This window comes from Melopsittacus undulatus, chromosome 3 (genome assembly GCF_012275295.1).
Source record: "Melopsittacus undulatus isolate bMelUnd1 chromosome 3, bMelUnd1.mat.Z, whole genome shotgun sequence".
NCBI lineage: Eukaryota > Metazoa > Chordata > Aves > Psittaciformes > Psittaculidae > Melopsittacus > Melopsittacus undulatus.
The window spans coordinates 17909697-17928255 of NC_047529.1; the positions used below are offsets into that span (position 1 = coordinate 17909697).

At 38.7% G+C, this 18559-nt stretch overlaps 1 protein-coding gene across 1 annotated transcript in view; it reads left to right on the plus strand.

The window, feature by feature from the left end:
• The window catches only part of MMUT (methylmalonyl-CoA mutase), a 19096-nt gene extending 914 nt beyond the window's left edge, over nucleotides 1-18182 (plus strand). The window contains exons 2-13 of the mRNA XM_005146416.4: nucleotides 488-899; nucleotides 2371-2738; nucleotides 3352-3509; nucleotides 4861-5032; nucleotides 6409-6657; nucleotides 7093-7204; nucleotides 8692-8807; nucleotides 9420-9535; nucleotides 13844-13975; nucleotides 16060-16207; nucleotides 16319-16486; nucleotides 17766-18182. Coding sequence (XP_005146473.1) covers nucleotides 521-899; nucleotides 2371-2738; nucleotides 3352-3509; nucleotides 4861-5032; nucleotides 6409-6657; nucleotides 7093-7204; nucleotides 8692-8807; nucleotides 9420-9535; nucleotides 13844-13975; nucleotides 16060-16207; nucleotides 16319-16486; nucleotides 17766-17894 — 2247 coding nt within the window. The 5' untranslated portion in view covers nucleotides 488-520 and the 3' untranslated portion in view covers nucleotides 17895-18182. The remainder of the gene's footprint in view (nucleotides 1-487; nucleotides 900-2370; nucleotides 2739-3351; nucleotides 3510-4860; nucleotides 5033-6408; nucleotides 6658-7092; nucleotides 7205-8691; nucleotides 8808-9419; nucleotides 9536-13843; nucleotides 13976-16059; nucleotides 16208-16318; nucleotides 16487-17765) is intronic.
• Nucleotides 18183-18559: the final 377 nt, after the last annotated feature.

The window sequence follows — 18559 nt, forward strand, 5'->3', positions numbered from 1 at the left end:
TACCACCTCTCTTTTTCTCAGTGTATCTCTGACTTTCATCCAGCCCAAGCCCCCTTTCCCAAAGTGTATGATTGTCAGCAATTTTCTGACAGTCCACTTCCTTCAGAATGACTCTTTGAGAGTCCCTCTTTACCATTAAGGAATTCATAGATGAGAGAGATGGGAAGGTAAGCAGGTAGCTGAGCATGCTACCTTCATGCCTGACACTGATTTTTTCAGTGACTGATTAATGATGGTGTTGCTTGGGGACTAAAATAAGTATATGTGTTTGTAGCAAGAAAAAAATATAGGATTTTTTCCTGAATTCCGTTTATACATTGTCTGGTTGAAAGGCAAGGGGGGAGGATATCTATCACGTGCATAATTAAATAATTAGTTTTTTGAGTAGTTGTTTTGGCTTTAGCAAACTTTGTGGACCTCTCCATACTTACCTCTCCCATGTTGGGTTTATACGATAATGCAAAATACGTGTTTTTATTTTCTTCAGCTTGCCCTCTACTAACCAGCCAGTGGGACAGCCATGCTAAGAGCTAAAGATGCCCTATTGCGCCTGTGGCCCCACCACTGCACACACCTGACACAACTTCCAGCCTGCCGGCTCGCATGGCGTTCGCTGCACAGGCAGCCGCTGCACCCCGAGTGGGCTGCCCTTGCTGAAAAGCAGTTGAAAGGCAAGAATCCAAAGGATTTAATTTGGCGCACCCCAGAGGGGATTGACATCAAGCCTTTATACTCCAAAAGGGACACGGAAGACCTCCCTGAGGAGCTGCCAGGGATGAAACCTTACACTAGAGGACCCTACCCAACCATGTACACATACAGGCCATGGACTATCCGCCAATATGCTGGCTTCAGTACAGTGGAGGAGAGCAATAAGTTCTACAAAGACAATATTAAAGGTAAGATGGCTACTTTGGGAAACCACATTGCCTTGCAGAGCAGTGGGGATCATTCATGTGGTGAGTTACATGGTGAATGTCATTATTCTGCCTTGTGAGTTTTGATTTCTGATAGGATCCTCCAATGGCACTGTATTTCTTTATTACTGGTAAACTGGATCATTTCTGAAACTGCTTTTGCTGGGGAGTGGTGATGTTTGTGGGTATTTACCTCCTGTGGTTAGCTAATATAAAACAGTATTAGCTGCTTTAGTATCCTTGCAAGTATTATTGATTCTTTCAGCTTATAAAACTCTCAGTAGATTAAGAAGTTACAAATACAGGGTATTAGAGGTTTACAAATGAACATTTAAAGAGAAAGATTGCTCTGGATGTACTGGGTTTTCTTTGTGAATGCTGCTCCTGAAGCAGAAGTGCTAATGCTTGGGTTAGCTGTTGGCACAGCTCAAGTTACTCAAGTATGTTTGCTGCCATCTTTATCTGAGTTTTGAAATTGTGATATTGTAATTTTATCTTATTGTGTTAACGGTTGTATTAATATTGAATTATTTAGCATAGATTCTGAATCTAACCTTGTTATTTGTAAAACATTTCTAATATTTTAATTAAAATAGCTCTCTAATTGGAGAAATGCTGAAAAAGAATTGTTAGTTCTCATAATTGCTGAAACTTTTGTTGCTTGTAACTAGGCAGACATTTACATATATGTCATTGTGCTTCAGAACTAACATTTAGCTTTTCAGACCAGGGATGATGGCTGGTATCTGACCAGAGCTCCCACGGTGTTGAAAAGGGAATTTGCAAATGCAGTAGATAGAGTTACTTGAGGAACAACAGTGCTGGGCAGAGGGTGAATGCTTGGGAGTAGCAGAGTTTGGGGTACTGTTTCCAGGTTGCAGCAACAAGTCTGCCAAGAGCTCAAAGTATCCTGTTCCCTGCTTTATGAGTAATTTTCTCCTACTGCAGATTTAGTAATGTATCACTTTGCTTTACAAATAAACATTTGTCACTGGAGGCAAGATAGCAATTTGTGTGTGTGTGTTTAATTTGTGATAAAAAAAAGGTCATGTGAAGTCGTTTATCATGCTTTTGTTTCCAGGTAAATGGAATTGCTGTATATAAGCCTTGATACTGTCTGTCTATGCACATTTGCAAATTGTGGCTAAACTAATCAGTTGTAACTGAACTAACTGGTTTGCTAAGCATGGTAAACTGATTGTGTGACTGAGTCAGAAGGGCTACAGGTTTGGTTTCTTTTTTTCTCAATTAAAAGCTTTTTCAGTTGAAGTTTAAGATTAGAAGACCTTGGACATTTCTGGGGAGGAAACAGTATTTGATGTCAAAAATTGGTTTCTCATCCAAGCCTGGATCATGTAAAATAAAATTAACAAATGTAGGTCCAGTTCTAATACAAGTCTGTTCAACACTTCTGAATCATTCTCTGTCGGCTTTTTTTTCTTTTTTCACTCAGCTGGCCAGCAGGGATTATCTGTTGCTTTTGATCTAGCCACCCACCGTGGTTATGATTCAGACAATCCACGAGTTCGAGGAGACGTTGGAATGGCTGGAGTTGCCATTGATACAGTGGAAGATACCAAAATCCTTTTTGATGGAATTCCTTTAGAGAAAATGTCAGTTTCTATGACAATGAATGGGGCAGTCATTCCCATATTGGCAACATTCATTGTAACTGGAGAAGAACAGGGAGTGCCTCAGGCCAAGCTGACAGGGACTATCCAAAATGACATCTTGAAGGAGTTCATGGTCCGAAATACCTACATTTTCCCCCCAGAACCATCAATGAGGATTATTGCAGACATCTTCCAGTACACCTCAAAGGTATTCCTTGTTTAAATGTATTTACTTCTGTTATTACATCTAGTTTACTATTTATGAGGCACTTTGGAGGACAAAGCAGAAGACGGAAAGACCTGTCATATGATGAATAATGTGGTTGTAGAAAGGGCCAGGAGGAGAAGTTAAGATCCCAAATCACTTACAGCATAAACTTTTTTTAAATCAGTCCATATAAAAGATTAAGATGAACCTAAGCCTGAAAGGATGTCAGGAAGCTTATAGACAAGGAACAAACAGTGTTCTTTGCCCCATGCTTAAGAATGCAGCTGTAATCAGGAGCAAAGAGGAAAGAAGTCTTGAAGGACTCCTGCTGCAAAATTAAACATGAGAAGGAGCTAATGAAAGGGATTAAGTTCTGAACTGATGACTGGAAGTTCAGTGCTACCAGTTGTTGTCTTAGTGGCATTTTCGTTGAAGAGGTGGCCCACAGCTTGTAATTGAGAAAGATACCATGGCAGGTAATAGTTTAAGTATGCGAAGTAAATAGAGATGGGTTGTATTAAGTCTACAAAAAATGTATTATTCATGAATGTTGATAGAACAGTTATCTGATCCCCCCTTTGCTGTTGTACCTGATTTTTTTTAATTTTTGCAGCATATGCCAAAATTTAATTCAATTTCAATCAGTGGGTACCACATGCAAGAGGCAGGAGCTGACGCTATTCTGGAATTAGCTTATACTATAGCAGATGGCTTGGAGTATTGCAGAACTGGACTTAAAGCTGGCCTTACCATTGATGAATTTGCACCAAGGTGAGATAAAGAAATTTCTAAGTATAAAACTCGTAAAAGAGTTAAATATCAAGTTTTTTACACATTAAAACAGTATTGACAGTGCTCACATTGCAGATAGGTTTTGGTTTGGTTTTGTTATACAGTTTCAGTGGTAGGAAAATATGTCTGGTCCAAAAGACACTTAGATTATGCCTACACTAATAAACTGAATAAAGCATGCTCACAAGCCCAAGCATTGTCAAGGTCTGTTGCAATAACTGGTCTCTGATCAGAAAAGGATCTCTAAGCCGGTGTATTGAATACAGTTGTAACTTTAGGACTGCAGAATGGAGCAAGAGCTCTTGAAATTCTTTCAGGCAGTAGGGTTATTTATTTTTTTTTTTAGTAGCAGGATTTTGAAACATTTGGGGAAAATGCTTAACAAGGGGAAGTTCGGGTAGTTCAATTTACAGTTGCAAATTTCTAAAAATAAAATTTTTAAGCAGGATATTGTATTTTTATATAGCTACTACCAAACTAAGCAGAAGCAGTTTCAGTGATCTGGTTGATTTACAGATTCCCTAACTATACAGTGAGTCTAAAAAACAAAAGATATTATTCACATAGCCTCTTACACATTCAAACTAAAGGAGTCAGCTGAATTAACCTATTTCCAGCATCTGTGGTAAAATCCAAGTGAATCATTCAGAAAAAAGGTACAACCTTATGGAGAATCTGTAAGAGCCTTTGACAAATTGTTTCAATAGCTAATTCACTGTTAAAAAGGCATCTTTAGTATAATGGGGTTTACTAGCTTTAACTATCATGTTTACATCATAGAAGCTATAAGTAGAAAAGAGAATTCAATCAGTCTGTTCCTTGATATGCTTGCCAATATTGAACTGCTTGTATTTTGATTAGAATCGTCAGTAAAAGGATGAAAACATGCTTATAATATTTGATGTATTCTCATTATAAGTAGTTTGTGAACATAACTAGTAGATTGTGACCACGAGGCACACCTGGCACTGGGGTGTCACTGTCTCTATCCGTGACATGCTGGAACACCACTTGACCTAGGGCTTCCCTAAAACAGTCCTTAGGGACAGTTTGGCAGTTCCAGGGACCATTGTCACTGGCAGTGTGCTTGCAGTCACTTTGTTTGGAAGATAAGTCCAATTATAATTCTGTATATCATATCATTCTGTATCAGCTGCCATCATATCATTCTGTATCAGCTGGTATCAATGTCCAGGAACATCATCATAAGTCTGGGTTATTACTGTAAAAGTAAATTAATCAATGACCTTGCTGTAGGGCTTGTCCTTTACTGAAACAGAGTTAGTATAATGGTTTAATATTTTATCCTGTTCATATACTGTTATTACAGGCTTTCCTTCTTTTGGGGAATTGGCATGAACTTCTACATGGAAATAGCTAAGATGAGAGCTGGGAGGCGGCTGTGGGCTTACTTGGTAGAGAAAATGTTTAAGCCGAAGGATCCCAAATCTCTTCTGCTGAGAGCTCACTGTCAAACTTCGGGCTGGTCACTCACTGAGCAGGTTAGAAACTGGATTGTTACCAACTTCCTCATTTAAGTATGTTTTTATGGTATGTATCTGATTCTAGGGGGCTGCTGAGTTTACTCGTAAAGGTGCAGGTTTCTGTAGGAGACAGCCTGTCTTACCCTGACAAATGCACACACTAGCACTGGATACATCTTTTTGCATATGTAAAACAAAAGTCTTGTTGAGTTCCAGCAGCACTGCTTCCCAAAATGCTGCTTCCCAAAATACTTCAGTATTCTGGACTGCCTTGAGTGCTCAAATGAAAGGCAGAAACTGTAGTCTTGAAACTATTCACAAAAAGATTCCAGTATGTTCACAAGCATGTTAAGAATGAGTTGTGCAGTCTGAGCTACTGTTAAGTTCCCTTAATCACATTAAATTAGGCAGCTGCAGTGTGTGATTCTTCACTCTATCTCAGAATGTAAGTCACCCCCTGGAGATCATAGAATCATAGAATGGTTTGGGTTGGAAGAAACCTTAAAGCTCATCTAGTTCTAACTCCCCTACCATGGACAGGGTCACCTTCTGCTAGACCAGGTTGCTCAAGGCCCTGTCCAGCTTGGCCTTGGACACTGCCAGAGATGGGGCAGCCACAGCTTCTCTGGGCAACCTGTGCCAGTGCCTCATAACCCTCACAGTAATGAATTTCTTCCTTATATTGAATCTAAATCATGATAACTCCTCTTTGACTTTAAAGGCACATATATCCAACTCAACTCTCTAAATGTTTGAATAAAACAGATAAAAATTTTCACCTAAAGGCTGAGATTATATTCTGTAATACTGACTGTTCCTATATCTTGTGCTCCAGATTATCCTTTTGTTTTGGTTAATATCCCAGTTCCCCTGCAGATATCTTTCAGGTTTATAGCACCAGCAAATTTCAGGTGTAATTCCTGTCTTTATGTAGTGCTGCCATTATTGCAAATACTAAGTACATTTAGTTCCAGAAGGGATCTTGACTAGTAACCTGTCTGGCACATGTGCTATTCACTACTCCAAGAATTCTGGTATCTGAGGATGGAGGACATTAGGATTTCCTGTTCCATCCTCTCCAACCTGGATTCATGAAGTTCTTTGAAATACCACTAAATATAAGTTAGGCCTTGCTGTGTTATCACTACCAGTTTGCTTATACACTGATAATTTTGGCTTTCTTTCTGGATTAATCTCCTTGTCTGAGATACTGATAAGTAATAGGTCAGTTTCAATGCTAATTATTGACTGTTCTTTTTCAGCTTTTGTTATGATTGCAGTGTTTCAATGGGGAATCTTGCATTCATTTCATTGCAGTGTAGTACATGTGTGACTAATCTTCTTCACCCCTCTGGCAGAACAGTTGAGCGTCAGAGTTCTCCTTTTCATTCCAGGATCCGTTTAACAATGTCATCCGTACTACAATTGAAGCAATGGCTGCAGTGTTTGGAGGTACACAGTCTCTGCATACAAATTCCTATGATGAAGCCTTAGGTTTGCCTACGGTGAAGAGCGCTCGCATTGCTCGGAACACACAGATCATAATTCAAGAGGAGTCAGGTATTCCTAAAGTGGCAGACCCCTGGGGGGGATCTTACCTTATGGAGTGCCTCACCAACGATGTCTATGAAGCTGCTTTAAAGGTCAGTTTTCATAGCCTTTTATGTGTTGTAGGAAAATTGGTATAGAAGTTTTGAGAAATGTCTCTTAAGGGACTGTCTGATAATGTTGGTAACTTCTAACAAGGGAATTATTTTACACTTAATGCATCAGTGATTTTGTAAATGAACTTTACAAAAATACACTGTATATTTTGAGAGGGGGACATTTCTATTAGAAGTTAACAAATTTTGGTATTTATATTGGAGTTCTGGTAGTAGGAATGTTCTTTTGCTTGAGATGTCTCTTAATTTATATCAAAATCTGTAGTCAGAGACACGGAGATAGGAAGCACACTTTTAGAGCACAAGGCTGTATATATAGGTATAACATAAATTTGAATAATAACACCAGTGCCAAAGCTTGTTTTCTGAAGAACCTTGCTACTACTCACTTTCTCAATCTTCTTAATTTCTCAGCTTGTTGAGGAGATAGAAGAAATGGGTGGAATGGCTAAAGCTGTTGCTGAGGGAATTCCCAAACTTCGTATTGAAGAGTGTGCAGCCCGAAAACAAGCCAGGATTGACTCTGGTAGGAAGCAGAGAGATGAAAGAAAGGAAAACTACCAATAGAATACCTTTGTATAAAAGGCTTTTATGCACATTTTCACTGGGTTTTTTCTCTTCTTAGTTTAGGAGTAGCAGATTTTGAGAGATAAAATGATAATAGTTTTATGTCAGTGAAAGCCTTGGAAAAGAGGATAGCAGTATGTATGAAATACAGTACCAGTATGAAAATAGTCCTGCTTGATGTGTTTAAGACTAGATTAGACAAAGCTCTAGAAAGACCGTTTTAAAGAAGTATTTTGGGACTTCAGTACCTAATCTTTTTATTTTTGATAGTATCTTTAAACTGTGATTCCTGAATTTAAAACCATGAGTGCCAGCAGATGGCAATATTGAATGTATTTGGCCAAATTCCTGTTTTTGCTTGAGAACTGCCCATTTTCCCTGAAGACTGGAAAAAAAACCCAAACAAACCAGTCATCTCAGATGAGTATGATTATAGCTCTTTCTTTGTGATTATAGAATCATAGAATAGGGTTGGAAAAGACCTTAAGGTCATCTAGTTCCAACCCCCTGCCATGGGCAGGGACACCTCACACTAAAAACCATGTCACCCAAGGCCCTGTCCAGCCTGGCCTTCAACACTTCCAGGGATGGAGAATTCGCAACTTCCTTGGGCAACCCATTCCAGTGCCTCACCACCCTTACAGTAAAGAACTTCCTCCTTATATCCAATCTAAACTTCCCCATTTTCTCATCAACCAACACCCCCAAGTCCTTCTCTGCAGGGCTGCTCTGAATCTTTTCTCTGCCCAACCTGTAGCTGTGCCTGGGATTGCTCCAACCCAGGTGTAGGACCTTGCACTTGTCATGGTTAAACTTGATAAGGTTGGCATCAGCCCACCTCACAAGCACGTCAAGAGTGCCTCTGGATGGCATTCCTTCCCTCCAGCATATCAACCGAACAACATATATGTAATGTAATGTTATCAGGCACTGCTAATAAAAATGTTTTAAGTCCATAAAAGCTGAAAGCTGAAATACGGATTTCCAACGTGACCAATTAATTTTTATTTACATGCAGTAGTTTTAGGTAGGAATTTTACTTTCTTATTTCTCTGGTAAATCAGAAAAATAAATGCAGAAAAGTATTGGAGATGAGCACTTCTGCTTAATTCGGTAAGATTCAGTCATATAAACTGAAAAAGAGAACAATAGCTAATGTATATTGGTAACTCATTACAAAATCAGTTTGTAAGATAAATATTGGTTTAGTTCAAATATTTTTTTCGGGCCCAGTATTCGCCAAGTTCATGCATCTCATCCTCTCATAAAATATAGAAAATACAGACTTAAGTCTTTCCTGTAGAACAAATTTTGTATATTTGAAGTGTATGTAGTTATAAAACAAAGGACTGCATTATAATGCTTAAAATTTTCTTATTAATATTGTGTCTTTTCATAGTAGTTTGCAAATCTGTTCTGAGTTTCTGGTGTTTCCACTGGAAATAGGGTCTGAAGTAATTGTTGGAGTAAACAAGCATCAGCTAGAAAAAGAGGAGGCAGTCGAAGTTCTGGCTATTGATAATACTTCAGTTCGTAGCAAGCAGATCGAGAAGATTAATAAGGTGGGAACAACTTTCTTAAAAATGAAAGTTCTTGTAATTGCAGATAGAACTTGAATAAAGGTGGCTTGCCAGAAACTTGTCCCTCAGATTCCTGGGAATATGCTCTAGTCTTCAGCAGAAAAGCTGCATTTCTGTTCAGCTTCACTGGAGGCTGATGGAAAATCCCAAGAAACACAGAATTATCATTCCAAACAAAATAGTTTTGTTGCGTTCATTTCATTTTAATAATTGTATTTCAGATAGTCTTGTGAATTTGTCTAACCTTTCAAAATAAGGAACTTTATGTTTTCTGAAAATAAGATAGAAAATAGCTATGCAATGTTTTGCTTTAAAAAATTGACCATTGCTTAATCACTCAGACTGTTTATTGCATCTTGTCAAGTGCTATTAAGGGGCAGGGTTATGGAAGCAGAAATCAACTTCTGCTTTCCTAATTAGTAAGAACATGGATAAAATTGTTATTTTATGGACTTGTACACATTTTAAAGTCTGAGACACCCTTTTACTTTGAATCTTACTGCATATAGGACAATTGACAATTGCATATATCTGGAATTAACATTTGAAGTCAGCTCACTTTGTAGTTTAAGTTAATATTTTTCTCTTCCATAGGTGAAGGCTAGTAGAGATGAAGCAGCAGCCCAGCAGTGTCTCGCTGCTCTAACACAATGTGCTGCAACTGGAGAAGGCAACTTACTTGCCCATGCAGTAGAAGCAGCACGTTTGAGGTATTGAGACTGGGGATGAATATCCAACTGATGTTTAAAAATTGGTGGTTCATTTTCACCTTTTAGTTGCTCTTCGGTATGGTGTCAGTGCATTTGATGTCTTGAGATGTTTTGGGTTTTTCTTCAGAGGTGGAAGTAAAAGATAACTGCAGTTTGACATTGTAAGATAGACTATTACATTTTACAGTCTCATAAGGCTGTGCTTTAATTTCTTACAAAGAACAATGTAGATACAAAGAATCTTAACAATGTTCATACACATTCCTTGTTCATACATATTGTGTTGTTTGCAACTCAGATTCTTACCAGTTTCAGGACATAACTAGATTTCTCTATCACCCTGCTATTTCACAGGTCAGGGAGCTTAAGAAGTGTCTGGGATGTGAAAATGGATATTCACAATCTTCTCATGGTCTGTTGCTTTATCCTTCATTGCACCATGAATTTGTGTGAAAACATTTTCTGAGTGAAGGAGAAATAAGTTTTGTTAGTCAGGCAAACACATAAAAGATACTCTTGAGTAGAGCAGTGAGGCATCCTTTGGAGTCCAGTGGAACATTTACTTTTTTCACCTAAGGTGCTTTTAAGACTTTTCTCTCCTACCTCAGTGTTGGTCTCTAGAATAGATCCTGTCTGTCCATTCTTCAGTTAACTAAGTTTGAGGAAGAACAGGGAATCTCTGAGCATTTGCGGGCTCTGATATAGCATGGTTGGTCAGCAGTAATTATGAGCAGTGCAGAAGTTCACGAAGTGCAGATTACTATTTACATACAAATACACTGCCCTTGCCACATTTTATTGGGGTTAGACTGATAAAACACAAAACAGAGAATATAGCTGTCTTTTGGTCTTCACTTCAAAATTTTAATTTTACTTAAAACTCCAGATTAGGCTGCAGATTACCTGTTACCAGGCAGACAAAAGGTGGTACAGAAACATAACTGAGAGCAACCAGCAGAAAAGGGTGTGGGGGTGCTGGTCAGCAGCAGGTTCAGTGTGAGTCAACAGTGTGCCAGGGCAGGCAAGAGGGCAAATGTCATCCTGGGATGTATTACCAGCCAGTCAAAAGAGGTGATTATCCCGCTGCATTCAGCGTTGCTGCAGCCTCTCCTTTAGCACTGTGTATAGTTGTGGGCCCCACAATTTAAGAAAGATGTGAAAGTCCTTGAATGCTTCTAGAGAAGGGCAGCAAAGCTGGTGAAAGGGCTGGAAGGAATGTCCTATGAGGAGCAGTTAAGGAATTTGCACTTGTCTGGCCAGGAGAAGAGGAACCTGAGGGATGACCATATTGCTCTCTACAGCTTCCTGAGGAGGGAACTTACAGAGGAAGGTGATGAGCTCTCCTCTCTGGTATCCAGTGGTAGGATATGTGGGAATGGCTTAAAGCTGTTCAGAGGAGAATTAGATGCATTTCTTTACTAAAAGGGTGGTCGAACACTGGAACAGGCTTCTTAGAGAGGTGCCCTGTTTAACACAGTTTTTGCTTATGCCACTTAAGTTTTATAATAGTGAGATGAAAACAGTTATCTCCAGAACAGTTTTGCTGTAAAGATAAAGGGAAGTGGGAGGAGGTTTATTGTAACAAACTGGTCTAATGTTGTGGCTAGCTTATTAAAGAAGACTGTAACTGTCATTAGAAGAATGCTTTTGTTCTCCTGTTAAGAAAAGAGGCTGTATTCCAAAATACAGGGATTTCAGAAGCAGTATTTATAGAAGAAATAAATATATTTTATTTTTCTGTGCAGTACACAGAAAAAACTTTATCCCAGCCACCAGATTATACTTCAATGAAATTGATAGTCCAAACCGTTTTTTTTTCGCTTTTTACATGAAACTTTAATTCACATTTTCACATAGGAAGAACAGAAAAGCACACCACATCTACACGTGCTGCACTTTAATTTAGCACTGAAGTTATACTTAGATGCTGCTTCCACAAAAGGGGAGAAGAAAGATTTATCTAAGATTATAGTTTTCTCTAGAAGAAAAGACATGGGTTATGCCACTGTAAGGCCTTCAGCAAGCTGCCAGCATTTACACAGAGTAAGTTGTTGTTTATGCATGGGCTGGATCTATATGAGGCTGCAGTCTGTGATGTCTAGCACTCTGAGAGGGAGTCAGTATTTACAGATACTATTTCAAAGTCTGCTGCAAACTTGCTTTTGAATTGGGGAAGTCAGTTATTCTAACACGCAGTTTTACTTTTCATTTTCTTATTAGTAATATCAGAGAACAGTAATATTAATAAGAGTATTTAGATGTCCTGGCGAACAAAAACTGGTGATCAATAAAGTCTGAGAACTGCTTTAATGCAGGTAACACTGGCTAAGCTGTCTGAGATCATACAGGTCCTGTAAAAATAAAGTGTACTGCTTAGCGATGTCAGTAGGTTCTGATGCAGTCATGAACAGGTTGCCTTATAACTAATGCTTTTAAAATCATTGTTAACAGATAACTTAAAAGAGAGTATCAGACTAAGTCACATTCAGACATAGCCGTACAGGTACTATAAATTTGGTATTACCTTGCCTTAGCTGCTTTTCTAGACTGTGATCCTCATAAATCCAGATATGAACTCTGTGCTCTGAGGAAGAAAATGGGTAAAAGCAGAGAGTGTTAAAAATGTAATTCTAGAAACCCTGGGGGAGGGGAAATGACAAAAAGTGGCCAAGACAGTGTAAGTAGTGTGAGTTAAAAATGTGTGTTCCGGGATGACACAAAGCAGGCCAACTGTGAAGAGTGGCACTTAGAGATAGGAGATTGGCTTCAGGCATATGCATTACACAGATCTTGCATATATATTCATGGTAGAATTTCTGCCATTTTACATTAGCGTAATTACAGTTTATAACTATGATTAAGGTTGCTGAGTGTAAAAACACATGAGCTAGCAAAAGAGCAAATTAGCTGGAGTGGGTCACATGAAGTAGAATAACTCTGAATTTTACTGAAAGATTCAGTTAATACAGTAGAAATGCATCTTCTGTTACAATGGATGTATGCCAGATTGTATGAGGTAGGAATTAGATAATAGCTACTGAAACTGCAAACGACAGGAGACCCATGTACAAATCTTTCACCATTCCTTTCTAAAAGTATGGAAAAAGTTGCATCTTCTCCAAACATCCCTTGAGCATTTCATTTAAAAGCTTCAGAGGATGCTTAACCTAATTTTGCCTCATAGTACGTTATATTTAAATGCAGTATGACAGGAGAGAATGTGAATTCCAGGGGTTTGAAACATGCTTAGCTATAGCTGAATGGAGTTAATTTTCTGTATTTGTAAGCATACTTTTAAAGTGCTTTGTAAGAGTAGTATTTTTCCTTTCCTTTAACAAAGTTTGCAGCAAGTTGCGATCATTTCTTTTATATATACAAATTCTTTAGTCTTTTTCTGTTCAAGTATGAACTGAAATATTTTTATGACAGGTTTCAGCAGAAGCTCACTAACATACCTTCAAAGTTGTTACTCAGTACCGAATCCCAGTTAATTTCATACCAGAATAACCTTGCTGTGTTTGAGCTACTGATTGAACTGCTCTTTCTCCACCCAAGTTGTTTTTCCCTTCTGAGAAGGCTCCCTTCATCAAGTATTTGGTTGCGGGGTCAACCGTAAATAGAGTGCAGCATTGTTTACTTTGGCAAAATCTGGACTATTGATTTTACACAGGTGGAATCTATTCAGATAGATCACAGCCTGATTTGCTTCTAACACTTGTGCTACAGCAGCAAAATGCGTATGATTTTGAACATGCAGTGTTTCCAGCTTGTAACTTGCATGTAAATGGATTTCCCAGATTCTTCTACAGCTCAGTGGATAAAGGAGCTATGTCAAGAGTAGAGGAGAAGAAAAATAAATACTAAAATTTAAACATCAAGGGAAAAGAAAACAAATTCCAGTTAAAAAGTTACTTTTCAGGCTTTTCTGTGTGTTCATGTTTTGATTTATATTTTGAATTTATAGTATGAGTCCAAATGCAAGCTCTTGTAGTCTGAGCCCCCAAAAAAATGTCATTTGAGAAAATTTAATTTAATTTCTTCACATATTCTGCCATGCAGTGGTCCCTGTTGCTTGGTCACTTCTCACCTCAGCAAAACAGTATTTCCTTAAAAATTCTCTTGCATGGTATATTAATGGATGACAGTGGGGTGAGTCAGATGTTCAGAGTTGTAGCACTAAAGGGGAAACAAGTGCAAATGAATTTGTTCTGCAGCACGGCCAGTTGTTGGGCCACTGCCAGTGTGTATCTGTATTCTGTTTTCATATAAGCCTCCTGGTAGCATTAATACTTTGTTCCTCTCTCTTAGGTGCACTGTTGGAGAAATAACAGATGCAATGAAGAAGGTGTTTGGGGAGCATAAAGCCACTGACCGAATGGTGAGTGGAGCTTATCGCCAGGAGTTTGGAGAGAGTGATGAAATTCTTCATGCCATCAAGAGGTGAGAATGGTTTCCTAGCTAAACACAGCCTCACATTTAATCCTTGAGATACATGTGCTACTCGTGACCTAAAAAAACATTTCCCAAACCTGAATGACACTGACCTCAGTAGGCACTCCCATGACTCTCGGCAGAATAAGAACTATGTGCAATAAGAACATAGTCAAAACTTAATTGAACTTGTATTTGCTGGAAAACAAAATCCACTGGGTGATGTTATAATTTGAGAATTTTGTTCAAATAAACTATGCAGCCACAGGATTAACAAGCTGAAGAACATTGCCTGAAATCCCCATACACAATTTACAGACTGTATAATAGTAATCTCTAAAATATTTCTAGCACCTCATAGTTACAAAACCTGGTTTTGTTCTGCCTATAAGTTGTCCCTGTAACCTCACTCTTACTGTTCCTAAAATTTTAAGGCTAAAATCTGTCTGGATGTCCACATACAGCTTCCAGTCTTTGCATGTTGCTTACTCATACCCCAAGGGAGAAAAATGTCAGAAGATGGTAGCATGTGTGAAAACAGTTGCCTTTTGTGCCTTTTGTTAGCTTCTGCCTTTGCTGCTGTCCTCTTGGGTAAAGAAACTTAATTGCTGTAGTGGGTGGTGGTGTAATATGAATCAGTGCTCCTAAGTCCCTGCTGTGTTGTGGCTTACACATTAAAGACTTACTTGTCTTGACTTAAAGACAAAATAGTGATGTTTAACCTGACTTGACTTTTCAAGTCAAGTTGTGCTGGGGAATATCACCATCGTTTTTATTTTAAATATTTATTTTAAGTATTTTTACTTATACATTTACAGATTACAGGTTGGTTGCGGATTTGAGCAACCTGGTCTAGTGAAAGGTGTCCCTGACTGTGGCACGGGGGGTGGATTTTTCACTGGGTGATCACTAAGGCCATTTCTAACCCAAACCATTCTGGGATTCTATGATTCAGATATCTACTTCATCGATCTTCTCAGCAGTCTTTAGGAATAGAGAAGGCAAGCCCAACTCCTGTACATCCTCAAGCAGAAGCTTCTTCAGGCTCTGCTGACATAATTGCTTTTTAAGGTGTGCAGGTTGTTACTTTTTTGACTCTTAAATGCTGCATATTTCTGTCCTGGAATCACCTCCTGAGGCTTTTCACATCTGTGTTAATAAATGCTTTATCTAGAGTCATTCTTTTCCCCTGAGTAATCTACTGGATTCAAAGGGTGATCATCCTGGCCAGGTCAGCATATGATTTCAAATCCATCTAACTCCAAACAAAATGCTCAGAACAGGTTGGGCAGACCCTTTGGTGATGTGGTCTAGTGGAAGGTGTCCCTGCCTGTGGCAGGGAACTGTATGATCTTATGGTCCTTTCCAACCCAAACCATTCTGTGATTCTACAATTCTATGAATATTAAGAAAAGAACCAAACCCAATAAAAACTCATTTCTGAGATATGGTAGTTTTAGTGTCCCAGTCAAAGTAGTGGTACATGGATAATGAGCAGCAAGATGAAAGAATAATATGTGCTGTGGTTATGGAGTCACCTTAATACAACAGAAATACGAACTGCTACTAACCAGAAGAAGGGAGGTGCTGGACTGAGTGCACAGAACGAGGGATACAGTTATCCTTTTTTGGGCAGACTTGTGACTAGTTGAATGATGACGCACAGTATGATGTCTAGGACACATCTTTATGTGCCTGTGTGCCATACAAGTTCTTTTGAAATAAGTGGTTGTAATTATCCTTAAAACCTAAGCATTGTGTTTTAGTTAATTGTCATTCAGCTCATTAAATCTGAAATAAGACCATAAAACCATTACATTTTGTCTATTGGAAACCAGAAAAGTAGTGAAGTGCTTTTCTTTAAAAAAGATTTTATTGTTGAGGTTAGTAAATACAAGAAATCATGTTAGTAATCATATAACATAAAAATTAACATAATGTGCAGACTATGTAGACGAAGCATGACTTAGAAGATCTTTTTGTCTGATACATATAAGTGATGCTACAGTTGAAGCCAGTATTTTTTTTATTTGTGGAAATACTTCTAATGATTTTCAGTGACTTACTAAGATACAATATTTATTTTCAATCAGAGTTAACAAGTTCATGGATCGTGAGGGGCGCAGGCCTCGTATACTTGTTGCAAAGATGGGTCAAGATGGCCATGACAGAGGAGCTAAAGTCATTGCTACAGGATTTGCAGACATTGGCTTTGACGTGGATATCGGTCCCCTCTTCCAGGTATGACTGAGCAGTGTCCAGTGTTTTTCAAATGCAGCATTTTTCCCTTAAATGCTTGTTCAGCAGCAAGGCTCAAGCTATTACTTCTCATGTCATCCCCTTTCCATACAGACACCTCGAGAAGTAGCCCAGCAGGCAGTTGATGCAGATGTGCACTGTGTTGGTGTGAGCACACTTGCAGCAGGTCATAAAACTCTTGTGCCTGAACTCATCAAAGAACTCAATGCCCTTGACCGGCCAGACATTCTTGTCATATGTGGAGGTGTCATCCCACCTCAGGTACGAGTCAACTTCATTTCCATCAGGACTGAGAGTCTACTTTATTTCTGTCTGCACTGCTTTTAGCTATTTCCTATATTCTGTTAATGTCAGATAGGATTTACAGAACTGAAGGCTACACCAGTACACTAATACAATCACCAGGGTCTGCACAGATCTGCAAGGTGGTTGCAGAGTGCTGTCAGGTCTTGCTGATCAGGTTTTCTGTACGTGTTCTGGTTTATCTTACAGCATTTGTTGGATGGTATATTGTGTCCTGAAATCAGTAGCCTGAGAGGTGTTCTCTATGCTTTGTTGTTTCTGATTACCAGTACCTTGCATATTACTGTTAGACGCTAGCTCCTAAGAGACTTTATGACTTCTGGTAACAGTTTGGAAGAGTCATAGCTAGTGACTAAGACACCAGACAGGTCCCATAACCTATAGGCTACATATCACATTCACCATTTAGCCTCTCCTCACGTTCCCCATCATCAGGCCTCAGTGTTGCCTCTTTCTCATTCCCTCTGCTTTCTCCTAAACTGTTGAGCTGTTTTCTGGATTCCCTTACAGTCAGATCCATGCTTTTGCCTTAAAATTTTCCTTAGCTCATCCAGAATTTCCCTGCCTGAATCACATTTAGGGTGATCTTCTGTCTAGAGAGATACAGTCTGATTTTGCATATAAATCTCCTGTTACACCTCTTTCCCAGACTTCTTCCTTTTCTAGCCACTTAGGTAAGTGTTCAGGAATGACAGATTTTTAAGTTGAACAAACAGAACTCAGTATTTTTCTAGGAGAAAAACTGTGTTTTGTTCAGTATCTCTCAATGGGATGCTGCTGACCTATTGTTTAAAAATAATGTATCCTAGAGAGAGAGAATACATAACTGCTTCCCAGGTCTTTTTGAAATTTCAGGACATTCATAAAATCAAGCTAACTCAAATTACAAGAAATGACTGGCAGTCATCTGGCCCAAGCCTTTGTCTAAAGCAGTATTTTCAAAATTAGCATTATATTTAGATTAGGACATTCAGGGTCATATCCAGTTGACTTTTGAATGTTTTCCAGGGATCTGACATTAGTCTGATTCTGAATAAAATCTTTCCCAGGGGTGTTTTTGTACCTCTGAACTACCAATTTTTTCCCATTTCCCTTTCTGCTGTGCTGCCCCTTTCTGGGACTTGTCACATACACTTTCTCAGCCCACTGTACATGATAGAACATATACCACTTTTAAATCAATTACCAATTTTTTGTTGCACTCTTAACTATAGCACTTTAATTTCTTTCTGAACAGGATTATGATTTCCTGTATGAAGCTGGTGTTACCAATGTGTTTGGTCCAGGGACTCGTATTCCGAAAGCTGCTGTCCAAGTGTTGGATGATATTGAGAAGTGCCTGGAGAAGAAGCAGCAATCTATGTAATGCTGAAATGTCACACAACGCAGCCAGCCTTGTACTAATCGCTTACAGAATGTAATCATCAGCAAGGGATGGCCAGCACATACCTTTGGTTCCACTGCCCTGTGCCCTGGTGTTTTGTGCTTTCTAAGAAAGTTCTAAATTAATTCTCTGCTTGTTCTATTTGAGGATTATTTATATAGGTATCCACAAGAAAATTTTATCTCTACAATTATGACTTCTGTGAATGAAGGGAACTCATTATTTGGGTTTGTTGGGGTTTTTTTCCATATATACTGATAAATAAAATACCTGTTCCAGTTCTTTGCTTGATCTCATTTGCATGCAGGGGACTTCTTTCAAATTTTTTGGCAGGTATTGTAGACCTGGGAGTCTTCAGATAAGTCATTGAAGTTCAGTAGAGATGTGATTGAATCCAGCAGCACTTTGATATTAAGGCTAATCTGACTTAAATCTCTTTAGAAACATACAAGCAGATCAACCATAATTTATGAAAGTTCATGATTTGTTTAATGAGATACAAATCCTCTATCTAGCAGTAACCCATGTAGGAGTATGCAGCTCTGCTCTGTCTACATCACTGCCCGTCCCTAGTACATCACCGTTTTTCAAATGAAGTTCACTTCAGTGCTCATTCTCCCTTCCATAGTTCTGTATTTTTGTTCTTC